The 22,261-nt window shown below is 35.5% G+C and overlaps 1 protein-coding gene across 1 annotated transcript in view; it reads right to left on the bottom strand.

Moving 5' to 3' along the window:
- Nucleotides 1-226: 226 nt before the first annotated feature.
- Nucleotides 227-22,261, bottom strand: part of LOC131057597 (probable glycosyltransferase At5g03795) — a 70,124-nt gene continuing 48,089 nt past the window's right edge. Inside the window, exons 5-6 of the mRNA XM_057991746.2 lie at nucleotides 7,528-7,685; nucleotides 227-809 (exon numbers count right to left, since the gene is read on the bottom strand). Of these exons, the coding sequence (XP_057847729.1) occupies nucleotides 708-809; nucleotides 7,528-7,685 (260 nt within the window). The 3' untranslated portion in view covers nucleotides 227-707. The remainder of the gene's footprint in view (nucleotides 810-7,527; nucleotides 7,686-22,261) is intronic.

Genomic DNA, 22,261 nt, shown 5'->3' on the forward strand with positions numbered 1-22,261 from the left:
GCTAAGCTAAGGTTTTTAGTTTTTACAAATAAATAATACTCCAGAAAATAATTTGAAGACAGAACATGGGTAGATGGAAGACTGGAAGAGCCATGCTTGCATTGCACAGGTATTTGATGAATATTTGGAAAATTGACTCAAACTCTGATAAGCCTTTCCGAAAAGGTAACAGCATTTTTAGTAAAATGATGTAACATATAACAATCTCCAAACAAAACACTCAAGCTAAAAAATAAGGATAACATATAAATTATCGTTCTTTTAAAAGGTCAATGTTCAAAAAGAGAACACTGAATTAAGTTCCAACTGTTTACAATGCTTAAAAACATCTCCACAAAAACAAAAATGAGAACACCTTAAAGCTAGATAGGCATAATAAAGAATACCAAGCTGATTCTACTCTAGAACTTCAAAAATGAAATTCACAGATTGACGTCAGTATAACAATTCTCTATAAACATGATAGAGACTGCAAAATGAGATTGTTCCGTGCACACTCTTCCTCCCCTTTTAAGGAATAAATGGCCATTGGAAAGTTTCTTAATGATACAAGACTACTGAATTATATCTCATGAAACATCAGTCAAGCCATTCAGCTCTTCAAATATCTCATTAATGAGATAATTTTTTTTAAATATTCTGTGAAGTCAATACCAGGAAAACTGCCCATATTTTAACTGAAGAAAACTAATATATATATGATTTCATCAATACTTTACAGTGAAGTGCCGCAACCAAAGGTCATACATAACCATATGGAATGCATCAAATTTGATCGGAGGCGAGTGCCACTCAAAGTGTTTCTGCACCTGTAATATAAGAAATTACTCATTAGGAAATGTACCTATTAGACTGTCAAATAAAGACTAACCCAAGACCAATGATCACTATTTCCCAGTTTCTAGCATAGGGAGTATTAGTATTGTAGCTTGTGAATGACATATATATACATTTAGTGTGGCATTAAGAGGACGTCACATTTGATACTTTTTCAAACACCCACAATCTCAATTATGAACTTGAAACAGTTAAACTTATCAAACCTGAAACAAATTCATGTACTTGGAAGACTTCAAAGGCAAGTGTGAGAATAGGAATGCAGAAAAGTGGAACACAATCAGGGACAAAAAGACATAGCTAGAGAAAGACAGGAAATTCAATAACAGAAAATGGAACTATGTCCAAAAATTCTCCAGAACTCGAAAATTGAAAATACAAAGGAATTGAAATATGATTCAAAACCATAGAAGAATTTGTATACAAAAATAGAACTTTCTACTTTAATGTATCCAAAAGAAATTCAAGATGGATGTCTAAGACAATTGTGCAATAACAGTCTCCCGATTTTATAAGTTAGATCCCTGAATCCAAGTACTTAAGATTATATTTTCAAACTTCAAATCTTGCATACATGTGTTCCAGAAAAATAAAGCAATGTCAAATGTCAATCTGCTGTTAGATTCCACCAAATGTGCTCCCATCCAAATGTATCTCTTATATGTGGTAGCTTCAGAATAATATCAGAAATTTTTATTTTTCTTAGCAATTTGTGAATATCTGATTGCATCATCCTGAGATTGATCAATTGATGTACATTACCAGATGGCAAGAAATCATGTCCATCTTGCTGCTGATAGTCATTTCACTCAAGTAGCTGACTAGATTAGCAAAGCCTTATTAGAATATTTAATTATATTTTAGTCACTTATATTTAGTTCCTATGGTCATTTAGCTTTTTAGTTAATTAGCTTTTAAGCTTTATTTAGCATTTAGCTTTTTCTTTTTAGTTAATTAGCTTTTAAGCTTTATTTAGCATTTAGCTTTTTGGTAGTTCACTTTAAACGACTTGTTCTTAATTTAGAACGTCGTCTTGTAATCTCTATATATATGCTTGTATATTGTTAAATACATTATCTAATTATTGAATCATTCATTCAATTTATTTTTCATGGTATCAGAGCGGGTCGATGGGATTCTTTAAAGTTTGGCAAATTTTTTAATAAAAATTCATGGGCCTTCTTTCTGGAATATTTTCCAGATTTTTTTGTTTTGTTTTTTATAAAAAAACGATTTTGCTTTTTTGAAGGCTTTTTGAGGGTTTCAAGGGTTTCTGGTTTGTAGGTGAATTTATTTGTGCTGGGCAGCAGTTTATTTTTTTTTTAAGGTTTTGGAGATTTTCGGGCTTGCAACCTGGAGGTTTTTTTTGAAGATTGAAAATTTTCCTAGGGTTTCTGCAATTTTCGACTAGGGTTTTGACCCTTAAGTTCAAGTCGAAAAAAAAAATGGTTGTAGATTCTTGGTGGATTTTTCGAGACCTCAACTGGGTCGTTGTCAGATTTTTCTGGGTGCATCGTTTTTCGTGCCTCAATTTTTGAGTCATCGAATCTGGCTCCAGAGTCAATGTACCAGGCTGATGATTGAACATCATCAAAGGAGGTATGGGCCATGAACGCATAGAAGGAAGATTCCTTCTGAGCAGGATGCATGGCAGAATTGGCTTTCTGCTTGGACCCTCCCTGTTTGGATTGCTAGGAAGCTATCAATTTCTGGCAATCTTTCACCAAATGGCCATATATATGACAGTAGGAACACTGTAAGCTCTTCTTTTTGTAAGACTGTGGAGGTTGACCTTGACCTTGTCCTTTCTGCTGGAAGGACGGAGCTTTACCCTTGTACTTATGCGAAGCTGAGGCTGTGAAAACCTATTCAATGGATGAACTAGCGCTGCTTCCAAACTGTGCTTCCAAGAATATGCTCCCAAGAAAATTACTTAGATCCACTCCTGCTAAGATGGAGTGTTAAGATATAGCCCTCGTGAATCTAACTGATGGTAAATCGGTTATTATATATATATGATCGATGCCTTAAAGTCATTCGTATCTTCCACGAAACGAAGTTGGAGGCTCCTTTGAGTCTATCTTCCACTCTCATATTACTTGACATTTTGAATATTTTCGTAGTCGGATATATCCTCTGCGTATATAGCCTCTGCGTCGATTTGTTATTTACTTCCGATAAATGCTTATGAGTAATATGGCTGTCTAATTTATTCTCTTAATAACTTGGCTCTGATACCATGTTGTGAAATATGGATCGAAGAATAATGACAACGATTCTGGAAGACTGATTGGTGTAAGTTATTGATCGTCTCCATCATTGAATCCAGTTTAAATACAAGAGGAAAGGTTGCCTACGTAGGGACATGTCCATACGTGGCACATGCCCCTACGGAGGCAACCGTTCATAACAATTAGTTTGTTTATGTTTAATTTCCGAACTGCATGCTCCGTTAATATAATGCGATCAAGAATCACATGGGCACGATAACTATCGTGCCCACTGTGATTACATTACAGTGCATATTGTAATGTAATCACAATGGCATGATAAATATCATGCTCACTGTGATAATCATCGCAGTGTATACAAAGTTTATGTCCATCTGAATATCGGGACTGTGTGTTAATAGCACTCTCCAGAATGACTTTCAGGCATCAATCATATATATATAATAACCGATTTACCATCAATTAGATTCACGAGGGCTATATCTTAACAAGATGAAGTGCAAATCACAAGTGGAGAATCATGGACATAAAGCGAGCTTTATGTTTTTCAATGCTGTCATCAGATGCATATTTGATCTTGAATAACCACTTGAATGAGACAACCGATTTGTCTTTTGGTCTAGGCACTATATCCCAAACATCATTCTTTAGTATAGATTGATATTCTTCAATCATAGCATCTTTCAAAGCCTGTTTTGATAAAGCTTCTCTGACATTTGTTGGTTCAGAATTTGTGAGTTCGGTTAGAAGTGCAGCATAACATTTTAGAGTTCTTGTTCTCATATTTTCTTTGGAAATTTCATTTGGTTCTACATTATTCTCTTCAATCATTTTCCTTGCCCACAGAGGTCTTTTCTTGTTATTGAGTGTTTCAATATTTTCATCAACAAGAGGTTCAGAAGCTCTTATGATGTCCTCCCTCTCAGTGTCTGAAGGTTCAGAATTTTCGATGATATTCTCCCTCTCAATCTCAGTTATGTGATCTTCTTCTTTAGTAATGTTATCATCCTCAAGTTCTTTGATTGTAGTGTTTTCTTCAAACTTTACATCTCTACTTATCTCAACAAATTTTTTCCTTGGAATGTAAATGCGATATCCTTTAGTATTTTCACTATAGCCAATGAAGATTCCTCTTTTTCCGAATGGTTCTAGTTTTGTCCTCTTTTCTTTAGGAACATGTATATATACGGGACAGCCAAATATCCTTAAATGACTTAAGTCCGGTTTGTTCCCTGTAAAAGCTTCTTCAAGAGTTATGTTTTCTAGAACTGAGTGCGGACATCTGTTTTGAATGTAGACTGTTGTATTTAAAGCTTCTGCCCAGAATGAAGTGTGTAAGTTTTGGTCATGCATCATGGCTTTTGCTGCTTCAATTATGGTTTTGTTCTTTCTTTCTGCTACTCCATTCTGTTGTGGATTATATGGTACAGTATACTCCCTCTTAATCCCAACAGAATTACAAAAGTCTTTGAAGTTGTCAAGATGTATATTCTCCCCCATTGTCGGATCTTAACACCTTAATTTTCTTCCCTGACTGGTTTTCTACTAGTGCCTTGAATTCTTTGAACTTAGATAGTACTTCATTTGAGTCTTTGCACTTTAGAAAATATATCCATGTTTTTTGAGAGTAGTCGTCAACAAAGATTATGTAGTATAAGGATCCAATTAGGGATGGTGTTGACATGGGACCGCATAGGTCCGAGTGAATTAGTTCTAAAATAGATTTTGATTTGTGCTCGCTTGAGGGAAAAGAAACTTTCACATTCTTTCCCAAGGCACATCCTTTTTGCAAATGCCTATGTGTTCAGATTTTAGTTGGGGCAGTCTTGAAGTAATCTTCTTTATGTTGGATAGAGCACTATATCTTAGGTGTCCTAATCTTTTGTGCCATAATTCATTATTATTTGAAACTTCAAGATTTAGTGCTTCCTTTTGATCACTGCATAGTTTGTATAGGCTACCATCTCTTGAACCTATTGTTATGGCATTTTGGATATTTGTATTTTTAGGCCAAAGTAGAACTTTATCTTCATTGAAGGTAACCCGATATCCTTGATCAGCTAGGCCTAAGATTGAGACTAGATTTCTTTTTATTCCAAGTACAAACAGAACATCCTTTAATTGTAGAGATACTCCATTTCTTAGTTTGATAGTACAGGTCCCAATTCCTTTCACAGGATATGTGGAGTTATCTCCAATAGTAACCTCTTCACTTGAGTGCCCGTTAAGTGTTTCAAACTGATTTCTGAATCCAGCTATATGCCTTGATGCTCCACTGTCTACGATCCAAGTGTTTTTATTTGTATTTATTTCGCTTGATAGGGCTAAGAAGAAAAGTGAGTTTTCTCCTTTGACTTCGGCTAGAGTAGCTTGTGTTTTCTTCCTTTCTGGACAATTTATGTGAGTGTGCCCATATTTGTCGCATTTGTAACACTGAATTTTAGACATATCTCTTTTTTGATGGTTTTTATTTCCTCTCTTCCATTTGGAGAACTTTTTCTTTTTGTTGAAGGTATTTGTATTAAGTGCTTGGATTTCTCCTTCTTTATTTGGCCCTAATCCTCTTGAGATTAGTCGAGATTCGTCTTGAATGCACTCATTCTTAAGTTGTTCAAATTTGGGTAAGGGGGGTGTTATGCTAATACATTGAATGTAGGATTCCCATGAAATTGGTAATCCTCTTAGGGCTATGAGAGAGATTTCTTGATCATCTACCTCATTTCCAATAGTTTGTAATTGGTCTTTTACTTCAGATATCCTTGAAAAGTATGTAGATATTGTATCATCTTTATGTTTAAAAAAAGTTGTTTCAAGGTTAACATTCTGCTCGCATTGTTAACTTCATATGTATTTTTAATGGTTTTAAATACTTAATATGCTTTAGGCAGTCTGGCTATAGATGGAAGAATATGATCTTTGACTGAGTCAATAATTATTTTCTTTGCTTTATTATTACGCCTTTTCCAGGTAGATTTCTCTAGATCATCATTTGGCATGTCTAGATTTTCTTCTATGTAAGACTCTAATTCTAGTTCTTCAAGAATGGCAATGATTCGTATCTTCTAGGAAACGAAGTTGGAGGCTCCTTCGAGTCTATCTTCCACTCTCATATTACTTGACATTTTGAATATTTTCATAGTCGGATATATCCTCTGCGTATATAGCCTCTGCGTCGATTTGTTATTTACTTCCAATAAATGCTTATGAGTAATATGGCTGTCTAATTTATTCTCTTAATAACTTGGCTCTGATACCATGTTGTGAAATATGGATCGAAGAATAATGACGGCGATTCTGGAAGACTGATTGCTGTAAGTTATTGATCGTCTCCATCATTGAATCCGGTTTAAATACAAGAGGAAAGGTTGCCTATGTAGGGACATGTCCATACGTGGCACATGCCCCTACGGAGGCAACCGTTCATAACAATTAGTTTGTTTATGTTTAATTTCCGAACTGCATGCTCCGTTAATATAATGCGATCGAGAATCACATGGGCACGATAGTTATCGTGTCCACTGTGATTACATTACAGTGCGTATTGTAATGTAATCACAGTGGCACGATAAATATCATGCTCACTGTGATAATCATCGCAGTGTATACAAAGTTTATGTCCATCTGCATATCGGGACTGTGTGTTAATAGCACTCTCCAGAATGACTTTCAGGCATCGATCATATATATATATATATATATATATATATATATATATATATATATATATATATATATATATAATAACGGATTTACCATCAGTTAGATTCACGAGGGCTATATCTTAACAAGATGAAGTGCAAATCACAAGTTGCACTCATTTCAGACAAGGACAGCTTTCTAGGCCTAAAACTGACACATTCAAAATTTTATTATTGGAACTCAAGAATCCACAGGTTCTGTTGTGTGGCATTGCCTTAACTTCGTTTCACTTTAATATCACTGGAAACCACGGTTCTAGATTATTTGAACTGGATTTAAATTTGAATTTGTCACTAAGTAGTAGTTGAATGTCTCGTTTAGATTGCCAAAGATTAGTTGCTTTATTGGTGCTATCAATACAAAAAACATGCTATAAATTATTATATTAGATTAAACAAACCCAATCCCAACTATTAAAAAAAATCTTTGAACCCACTAAAACATTAATATAAACAGCATTATTGCAATGGGTTGTTATCTATGAGACTATATAATCGCAAGGAATTCAAAATGAACAGTTGAACTTGACTATTTTGCATGGATCAGGGAAAATATTTCACGAAATAGTAAAGAAGATTAATATCAATTCTATTATGCACTTAAGATTATAAGTAGCGATGGCATATTTATGTTATAATATGAAAACATGCACAAAGATGTACAAGACCATGCATGTTCTGCACCAATTCATACTCCAATATGAAAATAGACAAACCAAATTTCTTAATCAATGTTTTAATGTAGAGTTCTATCAAATTACCTCAACCAACCCGTTATGTAATGCTGTGAATTGCTCCATGCTGATGGACTTGAGGATATCCTTTAGATTATAAACATCAAGCTCCTTAAGTACAAGTGCAAATTTTTTCCAATCAAGGACATCATTGAAAGGCAGATCGTAGTAATCAGATAGGATAACTGTGAAAAAAAAATGTCAAAACATCCAAGTCAACATGTATTATTTTATGTTTCATGCATTTACAAAATTAAACCAACCTCTGGAAACAACTTAAAACATTTAAAATAAAGATGAAATCTTGAAGAATAATTAGGCAACAGCCAACAGGTATTCTATCTCACAACCTAAATAGAATCTGATGTAACGTAAATAATTCTTCTAGATGTCATACAAAGATGATTATTTATTAGAGTAACTTTTGATGTACACAACTAGAATCTGATTTTTAAAGCCACTTACCATAACCCTATCAACAGTATAGTATGCAACTTAAATATTCTATAACACCCTTCATCAGGTCTCTAGATGTCATACAAAGATGTTTGTTTATAGGAGTTGCTCTAGAATCTAAAACTTATTGATAGACATTCCTATTTCCTACAATATTCATTAGAATACTGTGGCATTCTATTTACAGACTGGATAAGCCAGGAATTGATAAATATGGATTAAGTTCTAATTGGGTTCATATTCGGCACTTGTAGAACCTCTTCGATTAAGCCAATTACAAAGCCAAAATTATAACGGTTTAAGCGTAATTTGAGTAAAATCTGCATTAATAGTAGCTAGCATAGCTACAAGAAAAGCAATTGTCTTATTCTTTAGAGAATCTTATGCACACTGTGTATAGCTTGACATCCCTTTAAAATGAAAGGGTTGCTGGTTCAAATCACATGTCACATAATATAGACTGAATACCAGACTCATCACAGTCAAGCTGTTTTGCATGTGCAAACAGCTAAATGTGGGAATTGACACCTATCACCATCATATTGCAGCAGAAACACACAAAATAAACTTATATTTAAGCATGAAGAATGTACAAGAATAGTTACAGGTTGCAACATTCATTACATGTATGAAGTGTCTGTATATACATACAATATTGACAAGCTGCACTTCATGTCTGATACTTAAATATTATTTACTATTTAGGGTTAGTAACAAGCTCCACCCTTATTAGATGCCCTATGTCCATGGTATAAATGCATTTTATTAAGTGTTCATTTGGTTGGTTGATCTATGACTGGGAGGATATCACTCACACAAGTTCACTAGCAATGTATCCTCTTGCCAAAAATCCTGCAAACAACTTTCAAAACATAGACTAAACCATCAACAATGGATAATCTCACAATCTTTTACAGTCCAATCAGACTCGCAACATAAATTAATAAGCATTAAAAGAGCTAAAGGAAGAAGGAAGAAGCATAACACAACAGGAGAAACCCTAAAATAGGAAGAAACCTCAAAGAAGTTCCTCATGCAACTAATTTTCAGTCACTTACAATTGATAGTGCCTCAAAGGGAATATATAAAGCTCAAAGATTATCAACACCAGCTCCCAACACTTGCAATCAGTGTCGATAACTTCAACAACCTACTCTTGTACAATGCAAACTGGATATATAAGTTTAAACAGCTATATCCATGAGTTTTTCCAACCCGTCTATGCTCCAACAAGAAAAAAACTGACTGATCGTGAACACTAAGGCTCCCCAATAACTCCCAAACAGGCAAGAATGGAAGATCAAATGCCAAAAGACAGTTTGAAATGCTTAAACCTTTCATATCCCACTTACAGCCTGCACAAAGACAAAATCATCACTTCATCAGAAAAATAGTTTGCATTTTTCGACACATTTACCAAGGCAAACAAATATTTACCACAGCATTCCTCAAGTTTACCAGGGTGTGTTTGACACCTGCGGAACTGGTGAACTCACCAAAATTGACTTTCTGGGTGGACATAAGATCTGCAACTTTGTTTGAGTGGCTCATGAAAATGTCCCATTCCATTCTAGATGCTTTCTTGACTCTATCAAATTCCATGAAGCTGATGCATAAGAGTAAGACTAATCCAATGACTGTGAATGGCAACCAAGATCTTAATGTTTCTTCCACTTGACCTGAATTCTCAAATCACTCCTGCCCCTGTAGGAGCTTTTGGTCCACACCCTTTATCAGACCTGGAATTCCCAGCAAATCCACCTCTTTGACTTTGCCTCCATATAGCACTCGTCTCTCCAACACGTACCCCCTAAATGCCCATCATTATAACAATGTGTACAATAAATATTCTCCTTAACTTTACCCCTTGTAGAGGTAGTATTCACCTTGTTCTTGCCTTTGTTCAAAATTCCATTCTTCTTACTATCTTGCTGATGCTCCTCATCATGTTTCTTATTATTGTAAGCAGAGCTACCCTTCTTAGGGACATGAGCTGTTCAAATAACCTTCCTCTGTATTTCATTTAGACCTCATGTTAAATAACATCTTCCCCAAGCAGCAATACTCTCTTTCTATAGTCACCAATATAAAAGCTTTAACAACTCTGTCCTTGCATTTGTTTCAAATAATATTTCCATTACCCTTTCTCTCTCATAATAAATCAGGTTGAAGTGCTTATCAAAAAGCCCCTTACAAATCTTCCCACTTGAAGATAGGTGGCACTTTCCAAACATCTTGTTGGTTGAGAATTTTGTTCACTTGCGGAATGTGCAAAATTGTGGTTTCAGCCACAGTGTGTGAGTATGATACTCTCCTAATTTAGAGAAGGCTCCCCCTATCTACAAACTAAACTAATCTAATATGGGTGAACCAGCAGTCTTTCTTCTTCTTTCAAAAAAAACTATACTCTTTTCTCTTCACAGAAAAGTAATGGCAATTGGAAATAAATAACAGCAAATACAAAAATGAGACTTTTGGTAGGATTTTTGTAACATAAAGGGAAGCAAAGTTTCCATGAAAGTACAAAACCTCTGTCACTTTCCCGGGACGGGAAAACAGAAATGAAAGCACAAAGTCTTCAACACTTCTACTGTCCTATCAACCTTCTCAAAATGATAACAATGTACAACACACAGTCTGTCTATATGATGCACTTCACCTTACATGCACAAATCTTAAAAATAGAAGCAGCACAAAGTCTACAAGCTATCTCCCCACTTGAGCTTTCCACACTAGCTTCAAATATGATACGCAATTCAAAGTCTGAAAACCAAACATATAACTCTAAATACAATTAGCAACTCAAAGTCTGCAAGATTGAATTTAAATCCCTCTTGAACAATAGAACAAGAATCACAATCAACTCAAGAAAATGTCGTCACATAACAACTTGAATTGGCACAAAGTCTCAACACAACTTGCCTCTTTTATTGAAAGCAATTTGACTTACATCTAAGCTCAAAGTCTTAGAGTGCACGTACAAACTGGCAGAATTTTGTTGCATTGACCAAAAGATAAAAATTACAATAGACCCCCTCAAGTATTTATAGGAGAGGAACCTTGAGAAAAAGGTTGGAGGATCCTAAGTAACTTGAGAAATTCTCTCAACCACTATGACTTATTCCAACTACAGTCCTAATTGATCTCAACTTGTGGTTGTTTTAAATGTAATTACAAAAGTGCAAGTGATGAGTTAACTTGCAATTACAAAATTGTTTTTACAAGTAAACTTGTCAAAACAAAATTACAAATGCATACCTGAAATTATTTTGTGTTCGAAGACGACTCTAACTACATCATCCTTTGTTTTGAAAATCTTCATGCTGCTACAAAATACTCTGTCATCGAGGTAAATGACATCTTGAACTAGAACAAGAACTTGCACCTTTGATAGTCTTTGTGTCTTTAACTAGCGAACTCCAACCTTTCACATGCTTGGGGTAGTACTAACTTTTCAGGAGAGAATCTTTTTGCAAGGTTGAAGTAAGAAGCCTATCTCTATCTTGAAAGCATTTTATGCTCTCAACCATTCATGTCACTTATCCATCTCCTTGTGTGGCTTTGTCATGTTGTTTTTCTTTCTTTGTATCATCCTCCAATCTTGGAATCTGCTTGCAAAATAAGGCCCATGTCTTAATCCATTGATTTGGTAGGTCATGTGTGCAAACAAGACTAACAAGGGAAGGGATAAATTGATGCAAAAATGGGCTCACAAGTGAATTTCAGGGTCTGGAAGCTGCATTACATGTGTGGAAAAACAAGAGCAATGACTTGCAATTGTGGAGAACAAACATGCAACTTCATATGTGTAATGGGTAACCACTAGTTTGCACTTGTAATTGGACCTTTAACTCATTTTCAAGTGTTTTTGAGTGCATTTTGGACCAATTTCGGGTTCTGGAACGCTGACTGCAAGTGAAGACACAACTGCAATCGGGTTTTAAACTTCCGACTGCAAGTAGACTTTAAATGGGAAAAATGGATGAAGGTGAAATGAATGGATGAAATGGGGTTTTGACACGAGGGGAAAATGGAAAGAATGATACCAACCGGTAATGGCAAACTTGGAAAATGGGAAAAACTCTTGTTTGCAATCAGATTTGTAAAACCTAAAATCAAATGAATGGGAAAAATCTGAAAGGGGGAAATCATGCAAATTTACAAATTGAATTCAAAGAAATTATCCATTTGGGAAGATCACTTAGAAACCCGAATCCTTGCTTGGTCAAAAGCCCTAGACCAAAACAAATGAGCTTGGGAAGAACTGAAATGCTCCATAAATAGACATGTTGAAAACCCTTGGCAGCCAAAAAAGGATTTTGATTCAACCCGCTCCTTCAAAAACGGCATCCAAGGAGGAGAAAGAACGGGTAAATACGCCTAGCGAACCCACATATGGAAGCAAAGAGATGATTCGCTTAGGTTAGGAGACCAAAAATGCCTCCATACATGCTGCAAATACAGATTGAAAGGAGGCCAAAAATGTGGCAAAAGGGCCACGACTTGCTGGTTTAAAGCGCCTAAGAAAGGGCAAAAAAGGGCAAAAATGTGGCAAGGAAATCATCAAAAATGGAAGCAAGATCTCCCACGCCTCTTTCCTTCAACATTTGGCACCATCAAATCCGGATTCAAAGCAAAAGAAATGGATTCAAACTCTTCAAAAACGAACTCCTTGGAAAAAAACTCAGGTCGAGTTCTTGGGAAGAAGAAACAAGTTAAAAATGCTTGCAAAAGACATGTAATCGGGTTTTAAAAACCCTTTTACAAGTTTTAATTGTTTCACTTTTTCAACTCCTAAGGCAAATTCGGGTTTGAGAGAGGAAAGAACAAAAAGACATGTCAAAATAACTTGCAATAGGGAAATAAAATCCCCTTTACAAATTTAAAATGACTTAAAGGACATACAACAAGTAATAGGGAAATAAAATCCCTATTACATCTAAAAAACACTTAAGTAGGAACTTTTAAAAGAAATTAAAAGTTCTTTTTAAAATTATAATTTTACATTCACTTGTAATTTGTCCAAAAAGGTCCTACAATGACTTAAAAGACAAAATGGGGAAAGGGGAAATAAAAAACAAGTTACAAGTTACAAGTCTTTTTAAAAGTTCACTTGTAATTGCTAGAAAAAACCCCTACAACACAAAAACAAGTGAAAATTAAAACTTGTAATCAAAGGAAAATTTCCCACCTGCAGTCAAGAAGAAAAAACCCGAAATTGAAGGAAAGACATAGCAAACAAACTCAAAATGCAATGAAATTTGAAACGTGAATCGAAGATGGACCAAAGATCGGTCCAGTTCACCAAGGAGCAAACAATTTGCCTCGAGAAGTGTGCCTTAAGAGTAAAATTTTCAACCTGCAATGACTGCTCTGAAACCCGAATTTGCACAAAAAACTAGGAAAAAGAAGACCAAAACTCACCAAAATTTGGACAATGATGGCAAAGACACCCCCCAATGATTTGACACTAACAAATGTGAATCTTGCACCTCGTAAAACGTGCCTTGGAGACAAAAATTACACATTTTAAGCAAAAATTTTGTAAGGGTTGTCACATTTTTGAAAATTCAAAAATGAGGACAACACATCCAAAGAGTTCATTATTCTTGTAGAATGTGAGAGCATACCCTGAAAACTTCATTCTAGCAAAAGCAAACTGCTGATTCGGAGGCATTTTGTGAAGGTTGAAATAAATCTTCATTTCTAACCCAATTGATCAAGCATCTTTGCACTAACTTCATCATTGTAGTTATTTTTGCTTTAGGATTAAATAACCTCCCAAATGAGGACTCTCCTTGCTCTCAATCAATCCTCTCAAAATTCACCTTCTAAATGATCTTTTGGAACAACTCCTATTCTTCTTATCAACGCTAGTATCATACTCTCAAGCCTATCAAGCTTCTCTTCAATATTGGTAATCCTTGCTACATCAGCTTCCAACCTTCTGAAATGCACCTCACCACCATTCTCCATATCTCTTGCCATCTTAACTGTCCTCAACCACTCTCTTGTTCTGAATTCAGGCTCAAAAGGCAATCAATCATCACTCCCTAGAACTCTAATAGAGGACATAAACCAAAGAATCAACAAACAACTGATAAATTCAAACACACAAGCTATAGAACCAGCTTTCACACCAATATGATCTGTAAACCAAGAAAAAATTCCTCAGAAAAGTTCAGTAGCAACAGATGCTCTTGCAGAAATCCTAGAAGCAAGCTTCAAAACATAGACTAAACCACCAACGATAGATAATCTCACGGTGTTTTATAGTTCAATCAACTTGCAACATAAAATAAATAGCATGGAAGAGCTAAAACAAGAAGCAAAATTCTAACATTACTAAAGCAAGAAGATACAACTAGAGAAAACCTAAAACAAAATAAAATTCTAGGAAATGTTCAATCGCAACCGATACAATGCCTTAATGGGTGCATACAACGCTCAAAGATGGTCTACACAAGCTCCCAACACTTCCAATCAGCCTCAACATCTTCAACAACCTATTCTTGTACAATACAATCTGGAAATGTGATCTAATGAAAGTTTGTGCATGAGTTTCTTAACTCCTCTATGCTCCAAAAAGCAAATACTGATTGATCATGAAGCTATAATCTTCCAAACATGCAAGAATGGAAGATCAACCACTAAAAGGGAGTTTGAAACACATGAACCTTTGTGTTACACTTATTGCCCACAAAGACAAATTCACCATTTCATCAAAGAAATAGTTTGTCACCTTTTCATCAATTTGCCTAGGGCAAAGTTGCCGAATCGAGTACAGGAACGGGAATGGGTACCTGGGTACGAAATGCTGGTACGGCAGAAATTGTTTTAGGGGTTGGGTATGTTTTCAGTATGTTTATTGTATGTATGTATATATATGTAGCTAAAAAATAGAATAAAGTTTAGAATGTCATATACCAATACATATGCTAAACAAAACCATTACAAATTTCAAATTTTGAAACATAACATACTATTTAAATTCAGTTTTCAATACGAAAAAGATCAAACTAGAATTTCATGATAGATAAGTTTTGAGTTCACTAATCAGCACTGTAGGTCTAAAGAATATCACAAAGATCAAACTAGAATCACTAAACATTTCAGAAACATTTTCGCATCTAAAAATGCAAACCCTGGATGTACCCAGAATCGCCTGGAAAACCCCACAATTCAGCAACTTAGGCCTACGGTGACCAATTGTTCATCATGGCATTCCTTGAGTTCGTCAAGGCAAAACATTTTTGCCACGTAGAAAACTAAAACTCACCAAAATTAGCTTTTTGGGTGGGTATTTAAACCCTACAACTTTGTCTCAATTGCTCCTGAAGATTTCACATTGCAACCTAAATGCTTTCTTGACTTTATCCCATCCCTTCACAAAACAAAATCCATTGAAAATGATAAATTCAACGAAGTTTATGCATTAGGCTAATCTAAAGACTGGAAATGGTAACCAAGATTCAAATGATCCTTAAAACTGCACCAATTTTCAGATCATTGGTTCTGAAATACAAAAATTTAATGCACATATCAAAAATGTGATGTCCCCAATAGAGATCCAACATAGAAACATGAAAAATAAATTGTATTTTTCTACTCTGTGAAACAAAAATGAAACTACAACAACAAACTGAAATTAAACTATACACTGAAGACAACTTCAAGTGGTTGGAAAATCATGAATCAAACTCTTATATGCTGATATAAACCCCTAAATACATCAAAAACAGTAGATCTATCATGTAGATGACAAATTACAACGAGCAAACTTGCTTATGTATGGCTAATTATTCATGAAAAGCCAGCAGGAACTCATACCAGCAATCTAAATCTGAAATTAATGTTAATCAACAATGCAGAATATCTGTAAACTCTTGTCAACCAATTGAGCAACTCCAAACAGCAAACGTAAAGTTTCACAAGCTGATATATACTTTTGATGAGACCTTCAAATGCAAATCAATCAAATACAACAGCAGATCTGAATTTTATATACCAAAATATCAAGAATATTTATCATAGTCAGATCTTTATATATGACAGCCAATTTAATCAGCAATTATGTACACAACAGCAGCAACAAACCCTTGTAAATTACCCATATTAGGTGTGTGTGTGTATGTATATGTGTGTGTGTATATGTGTATGTATATGTATGTGTGTGTGTGTGTGTGTGTGTGTGTGTGTGTGTGTGTGTGTATATATATGAACACACACACACACACATATAGGTATATATCTATATATATGTAATATAGATATATATCTATACATTTATCAAAGTTTTAATACTCGGACTCGCCACGAACTCAGCAGCCCAAAATTTGGACTCGAACTAGCCACGGACTTGTGAAAGGACTCAGCAAAAAAAAACTGTAGTTTTACAAAAACAAAACGAAATTAATGCATTTAGAGAACATAAGAGCCATAAATAAAACATTACACATGTCATAATAGTCACATGATCTCCAAACACTTAATATTTGAGATTTCATCATTCATACTCTTAGTTTCAAACTTTATAATAGCAGCATGAGTTTACAAACGTTTACAAAATTACATATAATGATATGTCCAAATGTGAAAAACAACAATGAACAAACTAAAAAGAAGACTACATCTTCCTCTTCCCAGCTCTAGTGAAAACCAAGGGAGAGATAGAACTAGAGGCTCTAGTTCTAGGAGTCCGATGTGGCTTCTCCAACTCGCCAAAATTAGGTAGGGGGTCTGAGGGTGAGAGAGAGAGAGGGGTAGAGAGATAGGTCTAGATCTTGGGGGAGAGAGGAGAGAGGAGAGAGTGAGATAGAGAGTGGTAGAGAGAGGGGATAGAGGAAGAGTGATAGGGAGATAGATAGGTCTAAAATTCGGGGTAGATAAAGTGAGTGAGATAAAGAGAGCAAGAGAAGGCTAATAGGAGCTTATTGATTACTGAAATTTGATTGTCTGAAAATTTAAAAGATCTTCTAAAACCTAGAGATCTAAAACCACTCTCAAAGATCCAGCCAATATATACATGAAATATAACTTAAAGTATGACTTATACTTAAATGTTATATTTCATGTATATATTCTGATGAAGAGAATGAGACTGACTTGAAAAAAAAATTACATAATTTTTTGACGTGTTTCCTCTCCTTCAAACCCTCCAAACCTGTTTTCAGCAATTAAGAATGCCAAATGAGTGAAAAATGAAAAAAAAAACACTTTAAAGCATGGTTGGGCATGCATGCTGGGCAACGCTAGTCTCTATAAAAAACTTGCGAGTCCGTGTAAAAAACTCGCGCGAGTCCATTTAAAAAACTCACGAGTCTCTGTAAGAGTCCCATGAGTCTTAAAACTATGATACACACACACACACACACCTGCCAATGGACTCGCAAGTCCCACGATCTTAAAACAATGACACACACACACACACACACACACACATATATATACCATAGAAATGGGACTCGGACTCGGCAAGGCTGACCCGAACTCATACTCGGGACTCTGAGTCAAATTCGGCTGGACTCGAGAAAGTGAAAAACTCAAGAAATTTAGAGATTTTTAAAGATTTAAAATTTGTTTCATGCACCCTTTATTGAATACACCTTCAAGACACAATAACATCATCAAACTCGGCTCATTTGATTACATACACAAGTATACATCAATCACATAAGCATAAACGCATATTGTAGGTGAAGGAAATAACAAACATAGATTTATAAATATTGTCAAATGTATACAATATTACAAAACTCATGGAATAAAAAATCCATGTTATCATATGATCATCATCAAATGTTCCATACAAATACCAAAGGTAAATACAACTACAAGCCTATGGCTCAGAGGAGCATGCACCCTCCGGCCCCGGCCCCGACCCCCTGCGAAGGCATCTAAGGTAGGTCCTGGATGATTCGACAACCATAGCCACTCCCCGTGACACCATGCCATGCTCACCAACATCAAGAACATCTATGTCACTATCTACCTCTGAATCTCCCGTCTCTGCTCGTGAATTTCCCTACTTCTATCGACGCAATTTCCCCCCATATTTTTCAATGGGGGTCTGGGGGCAGCGCCCCCAAGGTGGGGTCAATGCCCCTTGCACATGTTGTGTTATTTTTCTACTGGCTGACATGTTGTAACCCTAATTTTTCTCATTCTAGGGTGAAGGTTGTAGTGAACAAAGACGAGATTATTCATTTTAAAAACACTTTAAAAAATGCATTTTTTGGCCTTTTTTGGGCCTTGCCGTTGGCCGAGTCCCAAGCACAGGACTCGCCGAGTTTGGCGAGTTCCCTCCCTGGACTCGGACGAGTCCTAATCCGAGCTCGCCAGACTCGGGGGGCATAAATCGTACTCGGACTCGCCTTGTTTGGCAAGTCCTAGGCAATTTTCCGATCTATACACACACACACACACACACATATACACATACACATACATACATACACACACACACATATATATATATATATATATATGTGTGTGTGTGTTTGTGTGTGTGCACATATGTGTGTTTGTGTGTGTGCGCACACAAATATTAATCAATCCAAACCTTCACAAGCTGAAATATCCAACAAATCACTATATCAACACTATAGCAGCAACATGTAAACTTAAAAACTTTGCCAAAAATGCAAATTTAATGGAGTGGTAAAATTTGCTTGCGAATCTGAATTAATCAACTACTTTCAATGAGCCCAAACACAAGCTTTGAGTAGAATCGCCTCAATGGATATGAGAATTTTCATCCCCAAATCCCATTATAGAAAACCAATAGGGTTTTCATCTTCCAGATCTCCAACATTGCAGGTGCTTGTCCTTGAATGCCTCAATCTCCAAAAAGGAAAGAATAATGAAATGACAAGTTAGATGATTTGCTTTGAGCCTTGATCTCTATTTGATAGATGCCTACTCTGGGTCCTCTATTTTATTTTTTCTTTTTATTAAATTTGCTTCAAGTACTTAAGATATTTTTAAATTACATTTAAAAGTACTTTTTGAATTATATTTCAAATAAAGTGTTAAAATCACTTATTTGAACATTACATAGGAGACCTATATTAACATTTAACATGGTAATCCGAAAACGCATCTCCCACCCACTGCGACGCATCTCCAAGTACTCCCGTCTCTTGGTGACTATGATATTTAGGTTGTTCATTTGAGAATAAAATGATTGGGCCCAACTTCAAATATTATTAATTCTCTTTGTTTTGAAAAGGGGACATGACACAAGATCCCTTAAAGTTTCAACATTCTTATCCCCCTTTTTTTAATCAATTGCCATTCCATTTGTATGGGTGGTGCACTCTGATCTCTCTGATCTTTTCCATGCCATGTAATGCATAATGGAATCTGCTTTTATCAGACAGCCAAATGGCAAAAAAAATGATACTTTCTCATATTCACAAGAGAATCTGGAAATGCATGTAGAATTTTGGTGAATGTTTACAGCTCTTCCATTTACACTGGCAGTTGTATGGCTGTCATAAATTCAATCACTTTGAATTATAATGCTTCAAAAAAAATTGATAAATGGAAAATTGTCCAACTCATTTCATCTGCAGAGATCTATTATTCCATTCAATGTTTGTGGTAGTAGCAGAAGCTATTTACCAACTTCTAAGAGATAGCTGATTTGTATTCCAGTAAAAGCGACCACTCTGACTACTAATAAATTTTAGGAGTGCAGAATAGAAATGACACTACATGTTTTGTAATCTTGGATGATGGGAATTTTATAATCATGCAGGAGAATTGTGAAGTTTATTACTGTGCTTCAGGGTCCAAGATTATTTCAGTCCCATACGTTGACAAGGGTAAGAAGGTTTTAGATGCATCCAAGTGCTCTCTTCATTTGGTAGTCGGTTGGTTGTTTAACAATGCTAATTTTGGCCAACTCCATAAAAAAGATTTCATATAATTGGAGGATAAATCAGCAAAGAAAAGATATGCTTTGGTTGGAAATACTGTACCAGACCAAAACAGTTTGGTAGATTGGAGCTAAAAGACCTCAAATGACAGGGATCACTTTGGCCACTAATCGGATTGTTAGAACTTAGAACTATAAAATGTCTCATGCCAAGTCCACGCCAAAGCTCTCAAAGGATTCACACCAAGAAAATGCCAACAAAATAGTCCGAACAATGCAATAGAAGTTGCCCAAGGAAACCAAACCCACAATATACAAGAGAAAAGACTCACGATACTTCACACTTGCGCCCTACTTAAAAGCCAAAATATTTAATAAACTCCTCTCTTAATATTATCGGCCAACATAAGAGAATAAAACATATATTAAGCCCTTCGACCTTTCAAATTATATATTTCTTTGGTTCACAACAAACAAATTGCCAAGACTCTACTACATCACGTCTTCTATGCAAATGTTTAACAAATCATTTGTTAATTCATAAGAGAACCCCACATCAATATCATCACTTTAGTATCAAGTTTGATTCAAAGGTAGAAAACAATTATATCCCCTTTGGACGATATGCATCCAACTCAACATTTAATCAATCCCACCCTTAAAAGCATCAGCCAGTAATAAGAGGATTAAAATATTAAACCTTTCAACTTTCAAAAGTATATTTTTTCCTTGGCCTCAAACAAACAAACCATACGCCTTCCCAAAACTTTTAATTTTTAATTGCACCAACAAGTTGACGATCACCAAAAACTGAAAACTTGTCTTCTATTGAAGATTTAACATATTTTAAAAATTTCAACCTTGAATCCAGATGCAAACCTAAATAATCTCTTGGCACCACTGAACAAGGGTTTCCATCCCCACTCCAGCTTTGAATGCTCTATCAATCCCTATGTGGAATCACTCCAAAGAAGCGCAAGGGTTTCTGTCCTCAGCTGCAAACACATTTGGGGTTTTCATCCTGCCGGCTAAGTTTGGCTCTCAGGCACAAACGTCTGAAACCTCCGTAGAGAAAATAAACCAGCTCTCAATCTTTGGTCCCTTGAAATTGAAACCCCCAAGCCCCTTTTTATAACTTTCCCATGAGACTTCTAGAAGGAAAGAATTAAAAACACTTTATAATACAAATTTTCTGGGTACGAACTGTGTATGCTTATTTGATCAACGTTTTGCATCACATTCAGCGATTCATCATCAGGAAGAGGAATTATGAATCACTGAGTGTGATTCGAAAAATCAATCAGATAAGAAAACACAGTTTTTACTCTATACAAATTGTATTCTAATTCATGGACTGGGAAAATTAATTCCATCTAGCACTTTATAATTTAATTTATTCTTGTAACTCCCAAAAGTGATTTTAATTAAATATTTAATATTAGACACTTAGTCACTTTTAAAAATCAATTGAAGATGTCTTTTAATGTAGTTTTGGGACAACTTACAATATATAATTTATATAATTGATTATTTTGAGAGTTCACTGTGAACCCGAAATTAGGGACATCAATTTTAAAAAGGTGGCAGATCAAGAACCATTGGCAGCTCTTTTCAGTCACCAATCCAATTCATAGGAAGATCAAGATATGCTTCCGCATTTAAAATCCCCCTAATGCTGCAGCTTTTAGGGAAATGGAAGACTTCATTGTGGAAAGAGACACTTTATTATTAATTATTATTTTATGCAGGGGTACTTATCTCAACTGGAGATTGAGACACTATGTTGAAGAAGCTCTCATTCTGGGGTCCAAATTAACTAATGTTTACTTTCAGCATTGCTCATGTAAAATGGCTCTTTTCAGTCATCTTTCCAATTCATGACAAGGTCTAGATATGCTTTTGCATTTTAAAATTCCTTAACTCTGTTTCATTTGGTCAGATATACAAAGAAGCCTTGTGGTAGGACATAGACCCTCTCTCTGTCTACTTGGCAACTCCATTTTAGGAGACTCATATTGGTCTAAACTTCTGTACTTTGTTCACTTTCAGGCAAGGCGAGCAGCAGTGGGCACAGTACATAATCTACCCCATTCGCTGAATATCACTAGTATTGGATCAACCATTATGAATCTGACACTAACAGATTTAGGTCACACAATCTGCAATTTGTGGAATATCATCTGAAGATCCCTCATACATCCTGCGCCTGGCATGTCAAATCACTTACTGTCCAGATTCAAGGGCAATCCTATTCCGATATGTGCTTGAGTTCATGCAATCTTGAAGGGCCATCATTGCTTTTAACCTAATCACCAGCCAGCAGCCAATAAGGGTCATATTTGACCTTGTTTGGAGATGTCTTATTCAGGATACCTCAACCATAACTCAGTGTTCCAGTCATCTGAAGATCCCTCATACATCCTG

The sequence above is a fragment of the Cryptomeria japonica genome, chromosome 6 (assembly GCF_030272615.1).
Source record: "Cryptomeria japonica chromosome 6, Sugi_1.0, whole genome shotgun sequence".
Taxonomy (NCBI): Eukaryota; Viridiplantae; Streptophyta; class Pinopsida; order Cupressales; family Cupressaceae; genus Cryptomeria; species Cryptomeria japonica.